Here is a 17242-nt window from a genome sequence, read left to right as displayed (position 1 = left end):
TTCTATTAGAGTTAGGAATTCTCACAACAAATGTCCTTACACTTCTGGTTGGATTGTTAATTTACATTTTTATTACCTTGGGGTTAATATTACAGGAAGAAGGCGGTATGTTGCTGCAATGTTGAAATAGTAGGCTTTTAAAATTATCACGACACAGAATAGTGGAGTATTACAGTTATATCTTACTTTTCTGGTGATTTTATATTACACACAAATTACAATTTTTCTGGAAGTTTTAAGGATGGAGATGGCTCAGATTATCATTGTTTATTTTGTACTTTGTGTACTTTGGTTGAACATGAATTTACTCATACTATAATTACTTATTTGTATCGCTATTGAGGCCTGCCCCAACTCAGCTGTCCTGATTTTGCAAAAGTACAACCATTCCCATGTGACTTTTAAAATGCAGGCTAGCTGGATTTAATGTGTATCTCACATTGCATCAGGTGTGTTTATAAATTAAATTATAAAGTTACTGACTTTGATGTTTAGCAGTGAGCTTTTGTGTGCAGTCAAAACAATGCTTCTTGTAACTTGAGCTATTAATTTACTCTGTGTCTTTGCCAACAGAGGCTTTTTTCCATCCTGGCTGTATATGTTTTCCAACTTGTGTGCATAAAGTGACAGGTTTAGGTTGAATTAAGCCCTGATTCATAACTCTATGCCTAATGTGAGTCTAATGTGAAGGCATGCTGTATCAAAATAACATTAGGCATTTGCGGCTCCTTATTTAAAAAATTTATCTGCAACATCCGAACTAAAGTGTAGGGGAGAAGAGTTTTGATGTCAGCTGTTGCTATTTTATAGAATTTTAAAATCGGATGCCGAAAGCTGGCCTCATAGTAAATTCCTCAAAATTAGATGTTATGTATCCAAAAAAAAAAAAAAACCAAACCCAACCCACAAGACAAAGAATGGAGTAGGCTACCACAAATATCAATTAGAAGCATGTAGACAAGAAATCTAAAATAAATGTAGACCTTTTGGACCTGCTAATTAAAGGGACAAAGATCACCTTATCTACAGACTGATCTCACTCATTGTTTCAAGATTGTTTTTATATTTGATCTTAGCTACCCAGGGACCAGGCCTGAAATTCACAGCTCATCCCTACATGGAAACCAGAGAGAGTACAATGGGTAAATAGCATATAATTCCATTAGCTTTTCCATCCCTTGCCTTCACTTCCATTGGCTGCGGACAGTGCTAAGATTCATTTAGACACATTGCTTTGAAGACTACTTGGTGTTAGGCTTTTTTTTTCTTCCCCCACTTCCAACTTGTCCATTTCTGTATAATCAAAGTTGAAAAATAATTTACCACACTGACTAAATAACAGTCTACAAAAAGACGTCTGCTAGCATATGCTGCCTTTAATTTTCTACTGGTAGTTGTAATTTTCTTTCACAGAATGGGTACTTCAAAAAAAAAGGCCAGTGAGAACTAATTCTGCCTAGCATGAGATACCAGAATTGACCCTACTTTATTTCGCACCAGCTTCAGTGTTTATGTAACACCTCATTTCACAGCTGATCTTTGAAGGTGCTGCCATCTTGCTTGATCTCACATCGGTATTGTCTTGAACTGCCCAACAGCTGCTGTCCAAATACTATGGCAATGAAGTCACTTCTCATTTTAACTCCAGATTTTCTTTCAGCTTTTGATGAAAAGCAGGACATTTCTTCAAGCTCTGAAACATCTGGCATCCAAGAAATGCCATCAGCTGTACCTGGTAATACTGGAAAATGTCATTTTAAATAGAAATTCTTACAGAGATTTCATCATACTTTTGGTATATTGTTAGTTAAGATTAACATGAATCAGAATAGCTACAGAACTGTCATAATTAATTTTATCTCTCAAATACAAGACTAAGTTAGGAAATTTTGTATGATGAAAACAGTAAATACTCTCTTCTAATTTTGGTCTACGTTCCTAATATATTTACAAGTCTGTATTGCTGTGCTTGATGATAATAGGTTTTGGCATGTCTTATTACATATAGTATCATTCTCTTTTTAAGTAGTAATACTGCAGATGGGTAAGAGTGAAAGCTCATATAAGTTTTGTTTAAAACCCTGAATGAAACTATTTTAATGGTTGAAAGTGTTGAGTAAGTCCCATACAAATAACAGGATTAATAACAATGCATATGTAGTGCATCAAAATAGTGGAGAATGGACCCATATGTCCTTTCATTTGAATATATTTAAAGCAGTTATCTAAGTAAGACATTTTGCTGCCAGTGAGACAGCATAAGTCCAAGGTTAATAGAAATAAAAACATGCTTATCAGATAGATTGCTCTATTGCTTGAATACAACTTTTTCAAGTAAACTGCAGAGCATTGCAATTAAAATATTTGCAACAAATTGATCTTGAGCTGGTGCTTCTATGGCAGTTGTGATGCTTTCAGACACCCTTGAAACCTGTTATATCAGACTCCAGTAAAATTAAACTGGTTGAATTATGGTATTTTCTTAACATTTAAATTACTTACACTTATTAATATATAATAATCTGAAGTATATAGTTTTTCTGTTCTTCTTTGCCAACATATATTCTTTAGGTTTCTTTTACTTCCTGTGTTCAGAAAATAAACTAAAACTTACCAATGCCTGACAAAATGACACTGAACCAATGCAGCTCTATCAATGCTCAAGGTTCTGCTTGTTTTACTGTCCCTGCATAAAGAAATATTTCATTTCCTTTCAATAATGACAGTTCCATCCAAAGTCTATTTCAAGTTGTTGCCAGAAATCCCTTGCAGGAAAAAGGGGACTGAATGAGTATTTTAGTAGCTGTCAAACTGCCTGTAATCGCAGGTTAATGGCAGAGCTTGCAGATTCCAACTATAAACATTCTTAAAATGAAGAAATGGAGATAAATTAAGTTTTATGCATTTATTCTTCAGAGGTATTAATCAGTCTTTATCATTAATGCATCTTCCATACTGAGAAATAGGAAAGTTTCAGTCACAGTTTTCTACACATTGATATAATAGCACATCCAAGTTCAATTCTTTATTCTGCATGCTTTGCCTGTAAAGAATGTTAGACTTCACTCTTTTCAAACCAGAGGGATCAATTTCCCAACACTTACAATATTTGGGAGAATGGAGAAAATCATGTCTGGTGTAGTCTGCAATTCAACATAAGCATTTCCATGCAAAGATAATCCCAGATTTGAAGGAGAGTTAAAAATATGATAATAATGTTTAATAACATATTCTAGGTATAGGCTTGGTATGAGATGAGAACCTTTAGCATGTACAGTTGTTTTTGTTTAAAGGACTTCCTTGGAATAACCTAAGAAAATCTGGGGTTTAGTTTTGCATGTGTGTGTGTGTTGGGGAGGGGAGGAAAGGAGAGAGAAGAGAGTGAATAGAAGGATGTTTCAACTAAAGGAAGGTGAGGAAGTCCAGCCACACCATGAGGACTGCAGTGAAATACTTTCTTACATGTTATTTCCCCTGGAGTGGGTCTCTTAGTGGTCTTAATCATCCTTTCTAAAAACCTATTGCTTAGTTGGTCACATGTTTATTAGCTCTTTTTAGCATATGTTTACTTGCCAAGGTTCTTCAAGCCTGTTTGCTCTTCCTCATTTCTTGAAGACTGATTAATGACTTCACATTTACTGTGCTCTACAGAGCTACACAACCCAAAAAAAGAACATGGTTTTTCAGGTGATGAACAATACTTTCAATCTAGACTTACTTTTTCCCTTTAAAAGCACAGTGTTCTCACTTGTGTAGAGACTGCTTATTTCAGAATGACTTTCATATTTGATTTACCTACATAGGGACTAGTCCTCAAACCTATGTCTCATCCTTTTTGGAAAACAGACAAACAGTAATGGTTAAGCAACGTGGGATTCCATTTTAGTTTTCATGTCATTGCTACTTGCTTCCTTTTATCTGCTGTGAACAGCTTCAGACATGTTTGCTTTTAAGTCTAAGTGGCAAGCCTATTAAAGAACTGTTTGTGTCAATCACTTCTTGATCAGCAGCTAGAAAGCAGTTTTGGCACAAGGTGCTAAAGGACCAGTCTTATATACCACCTTGTAACAATTTCATTTTCTGTTGGTGTAATTTAAACTCCAGAAACTGTAAAAGAAGAAGTTTCTTAGGAATTCTACCTAGCATCAGACATTGGATCCTGTTGCCACCATTTTGGGCTGCATATCTTTCTCTTTATTCACATAATACAGAGAGGACTTTTAAGCATTCAGTGTCTTTCTTGTGTTTGCAGTTAGATCACCTTGAACAGCGCAACTTATGCTGGGTAGTGTTTTGTGCTATCCCAGCAACAGTGAGATTCCTCAGCATTTTAAATCCAGATTTTCTTTTCAGCTCTTAATGAAACACAGATAGTTTCACAATTCATGTCTAAAGCATCTGGAGTCCCAGAAATATCATCAGTCCAATCTGGTAATGACATTTCTTGCAAACAGTGTTCTTGACGGCGAGGAATTACCAGAAGAGTTCCCAGAGTGAAATGTTGGTTTAATTTTCCTTTGGGGATTAGAACAACTGCAAGATAAAAATCTGCATTGGGTACTACTTTCGTTTAAGGCAATGTATATGACCTTTACAATGCCGGATTGTGATTTTTTATTTAATTCTTAATTCACTTTTGCAATACTAATTGGTGCTATTAACCATAATTGCCATTGACCAATTATGTATTACTTAATGTGATAGAATTTTAAGGTATAATGTCCTGGGTACTTCTCTGCCTGTGAAATACTGTGAGGCTGGTAATCGAAATTTAACTTCTCCACTATATATGGAGTATCCTGATACAGATAACTTCTGTATTATTTGAAGTTATACTGCTTTTTTATTTTATATTTACTTTGTTATTACTATAGTGAAGTTTTGTGGTTATTGGTTATTAAGACATCTTCCCGGTCAGTTACAATGTTGGTGTGTGTGAGATGTGTGTATTGGGAATTCTCTTTGTAGATTTATTTTCTGTTGACTGCTCATGTTCACTTGTAGCTTTAAAACAGTTAAAAAGTCAATCAAGTTGTAATACTGCAGTTGTGTAGAATATTCAAGTCTATTTCTCATGAAGGAGGACTCTTAAGCTATGCTGTAGTGGCAAAATTCTTACTAGGGAGCTGAAAGATAGTAAAGTGGGCATTGTAAACCCAAGTTCAGGGTTTTTTAAATAGCTCAAGGCTTGGTAGTCCAGATACGTCTAGGAGAAAAAAAGAAATACATGTTTATTTGGGGAGATAAAACATTTCTTGGCCTTTGGCATATATCCTAAAGAATCAAGCCAGTTTCTTCTAATACTTTTCTTCCTCTATAGAACAAATTTAATGCTGAACACAGGAACTTGTTCTGGTATACTGTGAACCTCATCTTCTACTGCAGACCCCTACAGATATTTATAAATGTTCTATAGTATTCCCCTGTACACTAACAAGTATATACTCTGTTTTATATTTGCCATCTTAACTGCTGTGTTTAGCCGTTTTTCAACTCAGTGCTAGTAAAGATGAAAACATTGGATAGGTAATTTAGAAAACATATTTGCAGAGCTCTTGTTATTTCCATTTTTCAGCAAACAAAATGAAGACAGAGAGGATAGTAAATAGCCTAGGCCCACAGAGAAGTGTGTAGTCAAATGCATCATTGAAAGGGAGAAATTTCTGAAACTCTTTCGATCCATCCCTGTCAATCAAGTCTATAAACTTTTATTGCATTTTCAAATTATTTTGTTTGCTTAGACTGGAGGAGTCGAATGGAATTCTTTCAGAACAAGAATTCCATGTTTGAAATTTTCTCTGTTGGTCCATCAAATTCGTGCTCTGCTGCTTTTCCTATGTGTTCTTGCAAGTGTGATGGCAGTTTCAAAATTTTGATTCCATTTTCTGAGGTATGTACTGTTTGACCTATCTTCCACTTGTGTTAAGAATTTGCTGTATGCTTTTATCAGAAACTTTCTTCTCTTTTCTTCAGTAATACATTCTTATACAAGTTGAGGGATTTCTATCATGATCTTTGCCTTTCACTCTTGTCATTTGCATCTCTTCACTAATTTCTGGAAAAGAAAAGTGACTCTTAGCTCATGCTTCTCTAACAGTGTGCTTAGGAGATTCTATGTGGTTTAAGTACTTCATAACTCTTCAGTATGAAAGCCTGCTCCTGTAATTTAAGGAGATGCTGTTCCATTAGAGATTCTTACGGATTTTGGTTAACAAAGCACAAGTTGTTTTTCTCTAGAAGTTGGCTCAGCCCTTGATGGAAATCCTCATGAAGTTCACCTGTATGCATTTTTCTGCAGAGAAGCTATTTCCTTTTTTTTCCAGGCATACATTTTTTTAGCCCCAAAGTTCAGATTTTTAGGGATGGTGAAGAATATAGTAATCACAGCTAATTAATTGTTTTTCAGATTAAATATAAGGTGGTAATTTCCAAAACTTGACAGTATCTTCAATTCAGGATGAAGTTTTGGCTACATGCTCATTGACTAGTTCTCAATTTCTAGTTTGGAAATATTTGTTTGATGCTAGAATATGGATTTGGGGATCTGTCATTTATTGCCATTAAATACTTGCTTACATGGTAATACAGAATGACAAAAAAATGATGTATGAATTATTTGGTAGGAAAAGTATATCTGAGGAACCACAATTTAAATATTGATTTATTTGAATGTGATTAAAGTGATGCCTTCACACGCACAGAGGATCTGCCATAACATCTCAAGATAGTTTCCGTCTCTGATCTTAGTTCTCCCAAGACCAGTCCAGGAGCCCACATCTTTTCCTTCACAGGAAACCACGAGGACAGTGATGGGTAAACAGTGATTCCATTATAATTTCTGTAATTTTGGCAATACTTTAATATGAAAAGCATTATTTTAAAATTTAGTCAAAACCTTTTGATTTTTTTTTCCTGTTAATGGCAATGCTAAACACATCAGTGAGGTGATCAGTCATTTATATAAAAAATAACAAGGAGATACTTAATTGTTAAGCTTCTCAGTCTCTCTTTGTAATTTTCTGCTCTATAGGCCTAGTTCACTAAAAGGTTAACTGTTTGTATTCTACATTAACTCAGCTAGGCCACCCTGATTTAAAAATCGAACAATACTATAATGAATGCTGAATGTGATATAGGCTTCATTCATTTAAAACTCTGTACTGACACAGCTTTGAAAAAAAAAAACCCAACCTATTCATCTGTAATATCTGAAGGCAATTTTCTGGTTTAATCTTAGCTACTCAGAGACCAAAGCTGAAATCTACTTCTCCTTACCTTGCAAGCCAAGGAACACTGGAGGGTAAATATGGTATTTTCATTTTTTCTTTTCCCCCGCCATCACTTGATGAAGTTTTCATCTGCTTTGAGCAATACCTAGGTTGGCTTATGCACTTTGGCTTGCAAAAACACTTCCCATACTAGTAACATTATTCTGATGTTTCAACCTATGCTTTTTTGCATGTTTGAAAAATCACTTTTTGTAGGGACAGCTGGCAAAAAGAATTTGTCACGCAATACCTGGGTGCCCCTAGATGAAGCTTTTATTTTGCAAATTCTTTCTAGAATTAAATATTCCAGTATGGCAGAAACATAATTTTAGTTCCTCTTAGTCTTGCTATTGATGGGCTATAGCTGTCTCATTGATTCCTTACAGGATATCAGTTATGTAAGTGGTTGAAAGATGTGCTAGAATTCTGCAGAGAAATTGCCTTTGGTCACTTGTTTGCAGGCGTTTCTGTACAGAGTCACTGCGCTTTATTAGGGCCAGGGCCTGAGATTTCTGACTGCTAGAATGAAGGATTTGGTTGATTCTAGGGAAAAGTGAGATCAGATGTTGAATTCTGAATCCAGAGGTGTGTCTCCTGGCTCCTATGTTCGCTCTGCAGAGACTGTTGGCATCTTTCAAGGAAATGTAAGGAGTGCTTTGGTGAAGTAGTCATTTAGCCATTTTTCTGCTGATGGAGAGCCATTTAGCTACTATTGTGTTAGTTGCAACCGCAGCAAGATGGTTGTCTGCTGATTTGGTCACTGAGTCAGGACATACTGCCAGGAGAAGGGCCCTAAATACAGACCTTTGGGGTGTTGTGAACCGGTGCTGCTTGTATTTGCTGTGGCAAGACTGTGTGGATATCTCAAGATCATTTCTGTGTCTGACTGTAGCAAGCCAGAGACCGGACCTGGAATCCACCTCGTCTGCTTCACTGGAAACCACAAGGACTGTGATGGGTAAATAGCCAGTCATTCCCTTCCTATGTTGGTTACTTTGGCAGTGCTTTTCTCTGCAGCGATGAGCCTGTTTGGATGTTTTCATGTCCTGGAAAGTGGGTCCACGATGCAGTTGCTGTCCCTTATGGCTCCTTATTAGACATTGCTCCATTTGAAGGCTTTCTGCTGCCTTTGTTGGGGTTCCACTTCTAGGCTTACTCTGCTACCTTGGGCTACCTCTGCCAGTTGAAAGATAGCATCATGCTGCTACGGGGAGTGATGCTGTGACATGGTAGCCTGCCCCAAGCAGGGCCACATCTCCTTGTTTATAGCTCTGTCCTGACACCACCCAAGCGACAGCAGCCCGCCTGCAGACCTGAAGGTCGTTTTTCTGTTTGATCTTAGCTACTCGAAGACCAAGGCGGAAGTCCACCACTCCTCCTTCCCTGTCGACCCAGCAAACCGTGATGGGTAACTAGCAACAAAATCTTCTTTTTTCATTTTCTCCTCTCACTCCACGTCACGCCTCCCACCCCAAACCACCTGGCCTCCTTATCATCTTCCACGGAGAGTATGAAGACTCGTTGGTGCAGCTCAGCTTGCCAAAACGCTCGCCACACTTGCAGTTCTGTTGTATGATCCCATGCTTTTTCCATTGCTGATGAGCATTTTCTGTGGGGGCTGAATGACATCTTGCATAGAGAACGTGCCTTGCCTTCGGCTGTGATTCCCCTGCTTCTCTGTGGTTTGGTAGTGGGTCTCCCTTTCTCTGACGCATTCAAATACGACAGCGTTCATAGGAGGCAAAACCCATCTGGGCTGAGCTTGGCTGGTGCAAGATGACAGCACTGCAGTTCAGCTGCCCACCGGGTTTTCGTGGTCCAATGGTGTGGCTATTGGTTGCTTCACCGCTGACTTGCAAAGTGGCTGGTTGTCATCTGCCCACAGCTTTACATTGCCATTACCTGGAATTGGGAATGCTCTGCTCTACTGCTGCTTTTGAGGTCACGGTGGGGTTTTAAGAGTGATGCCTCTCTCCAGCTTTCAGTGAGTCACGGCATATTTCTTCAAGGTTCAAAACAATGGCAGCCTTTGGCAGCTGGCCATGCTGCCGACCTAATTTAGTAACGATATTTCTTGCAGATCTGGTAACAATGCAAGACAGGAGTTGTCCCAAGAGATATTGTCGTGCTTTTAGCTGAACTGTTATTTCTCTTGGGCCTACGTTGGGGTGAAGCGTAAGTGTAGAGATGAAACAGCCTTAGATGAAAAGCCGTATTTGCTGAAGGCCTTGGATATGGCACTTGGTGACAACAAGTGGAGATGCTCTTTAGAGAGTTCACACTGGCGGGTGTACAAGACTGGTCCTGTGGCCTGGCAGGTTTTTTTTGAGATAACAAAGCAGTGCACGAGCATGGTGGCAAGCCTACAGACCTGAAGTCGAGTGCAAGTTAAAAGTGCGCTGAAAGTTAATGTATCCTTCCCATTGAGATGCAGTTGAATTCTAGGTTCCCAGGTGTGCTGGCCATGTCTCTGGGTGTCTCAGTCTAAGTGGTGGAATGTGATTCTGAAGCGCGATTTTGTGGCACTTGAATTTTTGTCAGCTGAGTGTCATGTACTTCCAGGTCTTTTCCAATGATGATGCAATTCTTGCCTATATTAATCCTTTTAGGATCTTTCTATCTTTTCTTTTGTAAGAAAATGCTTTCTATGTATCAGGAATTCTATGTCTCTCCTCTATTACCTCTGTTTTTAAATAGTGTTTTCAAATGGAGATTTTGTATGTCATTTCTTGTTGTGCAAGGCAGAAGCAAGCCTTTCTTTGCCTTTCATCTCTTTTTTTAGTTAATTTTTATGTTCTTATTTTTCCATCATATTGTCTGATGTATTTGAATATTTCTTCATATTTCTTGCAACAGCTTCTTCATCATTTGCATCACCAGTGCATCTTCACACATTCACATTAAAAAATCCATTCCATGTGCATTTGGGGTTTTTTTCCTGTCTGAAGTCCCTAGTTTCATAGTAATGGGTTGAAACCTGTTCAGTCTATAGGTTCAGATTATGCCAAAAGGAATGTTTTGTTTTGTTTTGTTTTCCAGCTTCACTGGACTCTCATCATATTACTTTCCTGTCCGAAACATCTGTATCTGCAGAAATATCAAAAATAGAGACTGGTAAATTGTGTTTATGATACTTTCATAGCTCAGGATTTGTTTTTGCATCAAGGGTGTTAACAGTTACAGGCTGTTTGCTCTGATTGCTTGGTGTTGTCTGGAACAGAACCTTGTCTGCAGTGTTTGGCAGTTAGGCTCTATAACTACATGATGATATTCTGTGGCATAGGATCAAATAAAAAACCCACAGGAACTAGTATTGTTTTGGGTGGTTTTAATCTGTCAGATGTAAGGACCACTAGCTAGACAGAGTCATTATCAGTTATGAAGATGTCTTCTTGAACGGGACATTTTACCCTGGGCAATTTTTTGTTAGTCATACCATACACTTTTTTTTTTTTTTCAGTTTTCTCCATTACTAAGCATTTTTTTCAAGTTATGTTATGTTGGAACTTTTCTTGTTGGGGTCATAGCTATCCAAGATTATATTTGTATTCATAGAAAAGGTATAAATGTGTGAGAGATGAGAAGGAATATTATCCTAAACCTGACAGTCAATATTTCAACAGTATGGTTTTGAATTTTCTGCCTCACCTTCTGGCTCTTCAGTATGTCACAAAAGTTGTTTTGATTTATGTTATGTGATTTATATAACATATCACAGCTAAATTTAAATGACAAATTACATGATCTGTGCTATATTAAAACCTATAACTCAAAATACTGGCATCTGTTAAACTGAAACAAGCAAAGCATTGGCAATAGAAATACCTGGTTGTAGAAATTCGTATTAGCATATATTTTAAATATGTAGGTCTCTTTCTACAGATACAGGTGAAGTCAAAAGAACAGCTATTTTGATGTTACACGCACACAGATCAGTTGACTCCTGTTGATAAATCTACTTTCAGGAAGACTGCAGTTTCTGTCAGGGTGTTTCTGTTAGGTGTGTGTGACTTTTTCAAAACTTTGAGGGTTTGTTCATGTCTTTTCAAGCTGGAAATCTTATGAAACTGTATTGTAGTGGTGTTGGCATCTTGCAAAGCAATGTAAAGCAGTCTTACTTTTTCTGGTGACCATCGTCATCCCCCCCGCCCCATTTCCATGCCAACATGAATCTCTCTCTCTGAGTTATTTACATTTTTCTGCAGTTGCAAGTTTGGCTGACCTGGAAAAATCTATGCCTTCACTTTCCAGAACACCTCATGTGCTAACAACAGCTATGTGTGATAGTAATGCATTAGATTTTCAGTTAAACCACTTCTGGTGTTTTGATAACAGTTTTGGAAATCCTATTCATCCCAGTATTTTGGTCATCCGCCATACTTGTCTTCTGCTTGAGTCATTATCATCTGTGCACCCATTTTCACATGAGCCCAGACAACTTGTGCTTGCTGCTGAGAAACTCACCTGATTGTGTTTCTGATCTTACCTTTGTCTCTCTAAAAGCTTCTAGAGCTATTTTGAGATATATTTAAATGACGCAAGCTTGGTTTAATAATAATAATAATAGTAATAGTAATAGTAATAGTGCCTAAAGCTTACTAAGAATCTTAGAAGTACTTGGTTTTTTTCTTGCAAGCTTAATTGTTGTACTCTCAAATAGATGGATGTACACATTTATATACTCTATATTGTTTATGCCAGCATAGTAAGCTTCTTTCTTACTATTTCTTACTGTTCAGTGGTTTTTTTACTTTATTTTACCCTTGGCTTATATGTGTATATATATGTACAGATTATATGACATTAAAATTCACTAACAAAATCTTGACAGAAAACAAAGCACTGAAGAGAATTAAGACAGTCTTTTTTACAGAAATATATTTGCAATGTTTTTTAGTTTTGTAGAGTATATTTGTTCTGCCTTTTCTGGAGTGCTTTGTGTTTATAACCATGGTGGTAGAAGTTCTTTTATCTTTATATATTCCGGATTTCTCTAAACTACATGGACCATGCTATCTAAAGTAGTATTAGCTTTGGTCGGCCGACACTTTAGTTTCAGTTGTCATTTTAACCACTAGCTTCAGCTCCCACTCTAAACCAGCACTGCTCCATTGTCAAGGTAAGGCATACTTATTGTGGGTGGACCTCTGCATTGCAAATTAGGTATGTTATAACCTATAACATTTTTTGTTTGTTCTTACACAACTAAAAAAGTTATGTGTAGAATTATTAATCATAGATACAGTGACCTGGGGTTTTTTTATAGCTTTCAGTGGTATTCGGCCTGTTCTTTCAAGCCCTGTGACAGCTAGTAAGCCTGAAATAGCAGATGCTGGACCAGGTACAATAATCTCTACCTAGTTCTTAATCCAGTAGCTCAAACCAAGCTCTAAAACTCACTGAATGAGTACGCTTTCAGTGCAAGTTTGGATTAGACCTTAACTCCTGAATTTTGAATTTAGGTTGCTGTTAATGCTTGAAATTGGTGCTTTCTCACACTTAAAATGCATACAGCAACTCATAGTCATGTGATTCTCTACAGTAGTTTGAAAAATAGGCCACATAAATAATTGAGAAAACAGTCGTATTGTGCAGTAGTGCTGATGAAAATACTGTTATGTATGCTGTAGATGAAATTCTACTGCTGTAGCCTTGTTAAAAATACTGAGGAGAGTGTACCCTTAATGGCATGAAATTGGTTAACAGTCACAGACACTCAGTGCTTTTGGACTGAAACCACAGTTGGATCGGTTGTCATCTTTCTATTCCAAATTTTCTATGGTTTTAATGTCTGACTAATTGATTGTTCAACATCTTGTCTTCATTAAATTCCTACATTTTACACCATAACATCTTCCTTAAGTAATGGACCAAAACTCAAAATGTTCAAATGCTCAACTTAAAATCTTAGTTGGCCGTAGTTTAGATCCAGACTAGTTGCAATGAAGGCAGGAGGAAATAAGCATCCAGAATTTCTGCACATCACAAATGTGATGATTTATGGTCACTGAAGCTCTGTGCAGTTCAGAAGACTGAATTTCTCTCTAATACATACTAAACTGATAAGTGTCCAAGCATTAGAGAAATATTTGTTGTTCCTGTAAAAACAAATTTGGTTTTGCTTATGAAGGGTTTCTTCCATTAGCTCTTTGCTCTCTTATGACTGTCACCATTTCTTCCAACAGCAACAAGTGAATCCGTTCTGGAATCTTTCACACCTAAAACTTCTCGTCCTTTTCAATGGCCAAGGGTAACATTAGGTAATGTTTTCATCCGGTGAAAAACTCTGTGTTTGTTTTGAGCACTTCATCCCATATGAATGCATTTCTTCCAGCATATCATTTCACATGCATAATCATTACTCTTTTTCCTGGTTATAGAGTCTTGTTCTTCCATTGGCATTAGACTGATTCTTCTTGATACATGTCTGTTTGAGAATATAGTTCAGGATGGTTTTACTGTCCTCAGAGAAGTAAAAGTTGCCTCTTGCATGAAAAAGTCCACCATCCTTTTATTAGAGTGTTCTGTCTATCTTTCTCATTCTCATAAACATGCATGTGTTGTCTTTGTCTCTGATATGTAGAGCTTTCATAGTGGAAATTTTAATTGTTTTGGAGGCATAGAATCTATTTCTCATCAAGGCACAGCATTTCAATATCATCTCCATTCCACACTTTAAACACTGATTTCATCAGAAGGCTTTGACATTCCATACTAAGTTGTCTTTTCTTCAGTATAAACTTGTGGCATGTGCTGTTTGTTGTGGGAAGCCCTTGTTAAACAATTTTTGATTGCAAACTGAGCTCTTTCTTTCAGCTCCAAAAGAAACACCACTTACTCCTTCTAAACTGAAACCATCTGCTACCCCAGAAGTACAGCATGTGAAACCTGGTAATTGTGCACACCATTTTTATAAGTCAGTATGCAGAGACATATGCTCACTAAAAATATCTAAGCAAAACTTCCTAAAAAGGACAGGAACTATACAATACATGAGCAACTTGACTAACTCATCGTTCTAAAATCAGCCATTTGATGTTGCCTAACAGAAGGAATGAGAGTTAAGCTCATCAGTTTTATGCATTTGGGTCCAGTGAGAAATATAAAAACAAGCTCTCTAGTTTTGTAACCTTTTTAAAGGATTGGAAGGGAAAAAACTTCTTCTGGGTGGCACAGAGTTTTTTCATATCACTTGTATAAACAGTATATATGATTATTATTTCTAAACTCTCTTTTGCCAATCCCCGTCTCCCACTTCCACACAGACATGCTATGGCAAAGATGGCATCTTTGCTAGTCACAACAGTTTGTTGATTGAAAGTGAAGTACTTCTCATGTGATCAATGAGTCCTCCTGCAGGGAGCTCAAGGGAAAGGATTGCCATTTTAGTGGAAATAGGAGACCTTTCTCAAAGTAGAAGGGGAAACTTTCATATACATGTGAGATGATTAATTCTTTGACCATAGGAACATTATCATCGTGTTATGTCTTTTTTCCTTTTCTGCTTTTTGATCAAAAAATAGATCTCTGTATTCATTTTTTTCTGATTTGGGATTAAGGGAGATGAATTTGCCTCCTTTAGTGATTCAGGTACTGGACCAATAAATATTATGGTGTCCATTATTAGAGCCCTAAAATGTTTCTGTTCTCGTATCTTATAAACAGGCAGGTCTGTAAAAAGCAGGAGTTTGATGTTTTATACATGTCTTATAATCAACTGCAGGCTCTGATTTAAGATTTTTCAGCAAGATTTGGCATTTAGAAGTTTCTTCTTTAGTCTAGATTCTCTGGTATTTGTTATGGACTGCAGCCAAAGCCCTCATCTGTCCTTTCTCACTGTTCTCCCATAACATAAAAGAAATGTATTTGTTGATTGAATCAAACAATGGATTAAAAATGTCCTGCAAACATAAATATGGGGAAAGAGCCTCAGAAGCAGACTTCCACACATAGCCACGAGCTTACAGTGTGTAGATTGGTAGGAAAGAATGCTAAAAGGAGTGTAGGGTGTTACGCATAAGAGTAGGACTTAGTTGCATGCTTATCTAGTCTATTTAAAAACAAATAAACAAATCCCCTGAACTATTGGAATGATAATGCTTTTGGCTTACTGCTGATACATCTACTGATCTGTTTGATCACACTTGAATTTTTCTTTTCTAGCCCCTAAACCACCACTTTTGGAGCCTAAAACTTCTCAGACTGTTGAACAACTAAAAGCAACACTAGGTAATACATGTTTCTGTAGCTGCTGGCCAATCTTCATTGCAGTCCACACCACAATTTGTTCTCTGTTACTTTCTCTCTTAGCTTTTACTATATTTAGTCCATTTATCTGAGGAAAAAAGTTAGGAAATAATCATTCATAAATACATTTTTCTAAACTTAGGAGAAGAAAGCTGAGGTTTTTTTCATATGGTTTTACTAGTTCTATAGTACAGTAAGATTTTGGGGATCAGAATTGTCTTCCATTTTGTTGGGAGTTTTTCTACACTTTACGCTCAGAAAATCACTGGAAACCCATTAGAAATAATATTGAAAGGCCAAGTGCAAGGTTTGTATGGTGAATGTTAATCCTAGAACTCTCAGTGAAGGATTCCTGTGGCACTAGATGGATGTTTTTATTCTACCGTTCTTTTATGAATCATTCTGAATGTCATTTTGGCTTGAAAAACAGTCTTCACTCACTTCATGTGTATTATTCTATTCTGTTCTTTCTGTAAATGTCATATGCCTTTCCACTGTGACTACTGCTATGAAACTTTTTCTTGGAAAGCAGTCTTATAGCACCGCTTTATAAAAATGAACAAAATTACTGACTATACTACCTGAAACTCACCTTAAGCTTTATGTGATGTCAGATTAACAGTCATATTGAGCTAATTACAGTTTCAGCCCATGCATGTGCAGGGGAAAAAAGGATTCTAGAACTGGTTGCTCTTAATTTTTACCATTTAGATGACAACTACTTCTATTTTATTAACAGAATTCAGTTATGAAGTAATTCCCTTTTATATTACTGATTCCATGTTTTTTGAGCTCCCTACCTGTAATTTCTTTACATTGTTGAAAATGGAGGACATTGTTGCATATCTTGTCTACATGTGTCTTTTGATTGGCTTAAAATTGACCTGGAGTTCAAAAGGATAAACAGCATTATTATTTTACGCCTTAGGTATCTTGCAAAAAATTAATTTGCTAACTTAATGAGAGGAACATTTTGCTGTGATTGTAAGGTACAATTACATATTATAAATTTACTTACTGACTTTTACAGTGAAGAACAAGCAGGGATTTTACTGGAGTAGTCTTAGGAAAAATTTTGAGAAGCCTTCTTAGCAAATCTGGTTTTGCCATTTGCTTTTGTTCCCAGTAGCTGTTTGTTGCTTCATTTCAGGCTTGAAGAATGTGATTTTTATGTGATACGGTGGAAAGGATAATCTTATAATCCAGTATATTTCTTTCAGCTCCTAAAGAAGCAAAGCTCACACCTTCTGCACCTAAACGTAGACCACCTGCCAGACCCAAAAAGCCACGAACTAAACCGGGTAACTAACTTCTGTAGCAAACATTTGTTACAACGTATTGCTTAAGTGGTATGCTTCAGTGCTTTTGTTCTGTGTGAAGCTCTGCACTTAATCATCAGAAAGATGGGCACTGAGGGGAGCTGTGCTTTTTGAGGAACATTATTCTTGTATTGAAACAAAAAAAAAATTGAAGCAAGGCAAGAAAAGTTTTAACTTTTATATCCCAAAACACCAAGTCTCATGGCCTGGCATTGAAACAAATTGTTTTTCTGCTTTTTATTTCACAGTAACAAGTTTTCCAACTTAGTTCAGCACAGGGTACAGAAAATGCAAATTCTGCCGCTTTGCTGGTGGTTATAGCATCTTACCTAGAACCACGGGATTTATATTGATTCAGTGATCATTAATGCGTATGTAAACTTAACCTGAAACTGTGGAAATAAGAGT

The 17242-nt window shown here is 36.9% G+C and overlaps 1 protein-coding gene across 1 annotated transcript in view; it reads left to right on the top strand.

Annotated features, from left to right (window-relative positions):
• Positions 1-17242, top strand: part of LOC104129292 (ABI family member 3 binding protein) — a 157668-nt gene that overhangs the window by 81901 nt on the left and 58525 nt on the right. Inside the window, exons 20-31 of the mRNA XM_035897581.1 lie at positions 1077-1142; positions 1661-1735; positions 6748-6813; positions 7238-7300; positions 8611-8676; positions 10308-10382; positions 11474-11548; positions 12535-12609; positions 13454-13528; positions 14085-14159; positions 15432-15497; positions 16736-16816. Of these exons, the coding sequence (XP_035753474.1) occupies positions 1077-1142; positions 1661-1735; positions 6748-6813; positions 7238-7300; positions 8611-8676; positions 10308-10382; positions 11474-11548; positions 12535-12609; positions 13454-13528; positions 14085-14159; positions 15432-15497; positions 16736-16816 (858 nt within the window). The remainder of the gene's footprint in view (positions 1-1076; positions 1143-1660; positions 1736-6747; positions 6814-7237; positions 7301-8610; positions 8677-10307; positions 10383-11473; positions 11549-12534; positions 12610-13453; positions 13529-14084; positions 14160-15431; positions 15498-16735; positions 16817-17242) is intronic.

Source organism: Egretta garzetta, unplaced genomic scaffold (genome assembly GCF_000687185.1).
Source record: "Egretta garzetta isolate BGI_Z169 unplaced genomic scaffold, ASM68718v1 scaffold367, whole genome shotgun sequence".
NCBI lineage: Eukaryota > Metazoa > Chordata > Aves > Pelecaniformes > Ardeidae > Egretta > Egretta garzetta.
Note: the sequence above shows the minus strand (reverse complement) of the source record. Positions and strands in the feature narration are given on the sequence as shown.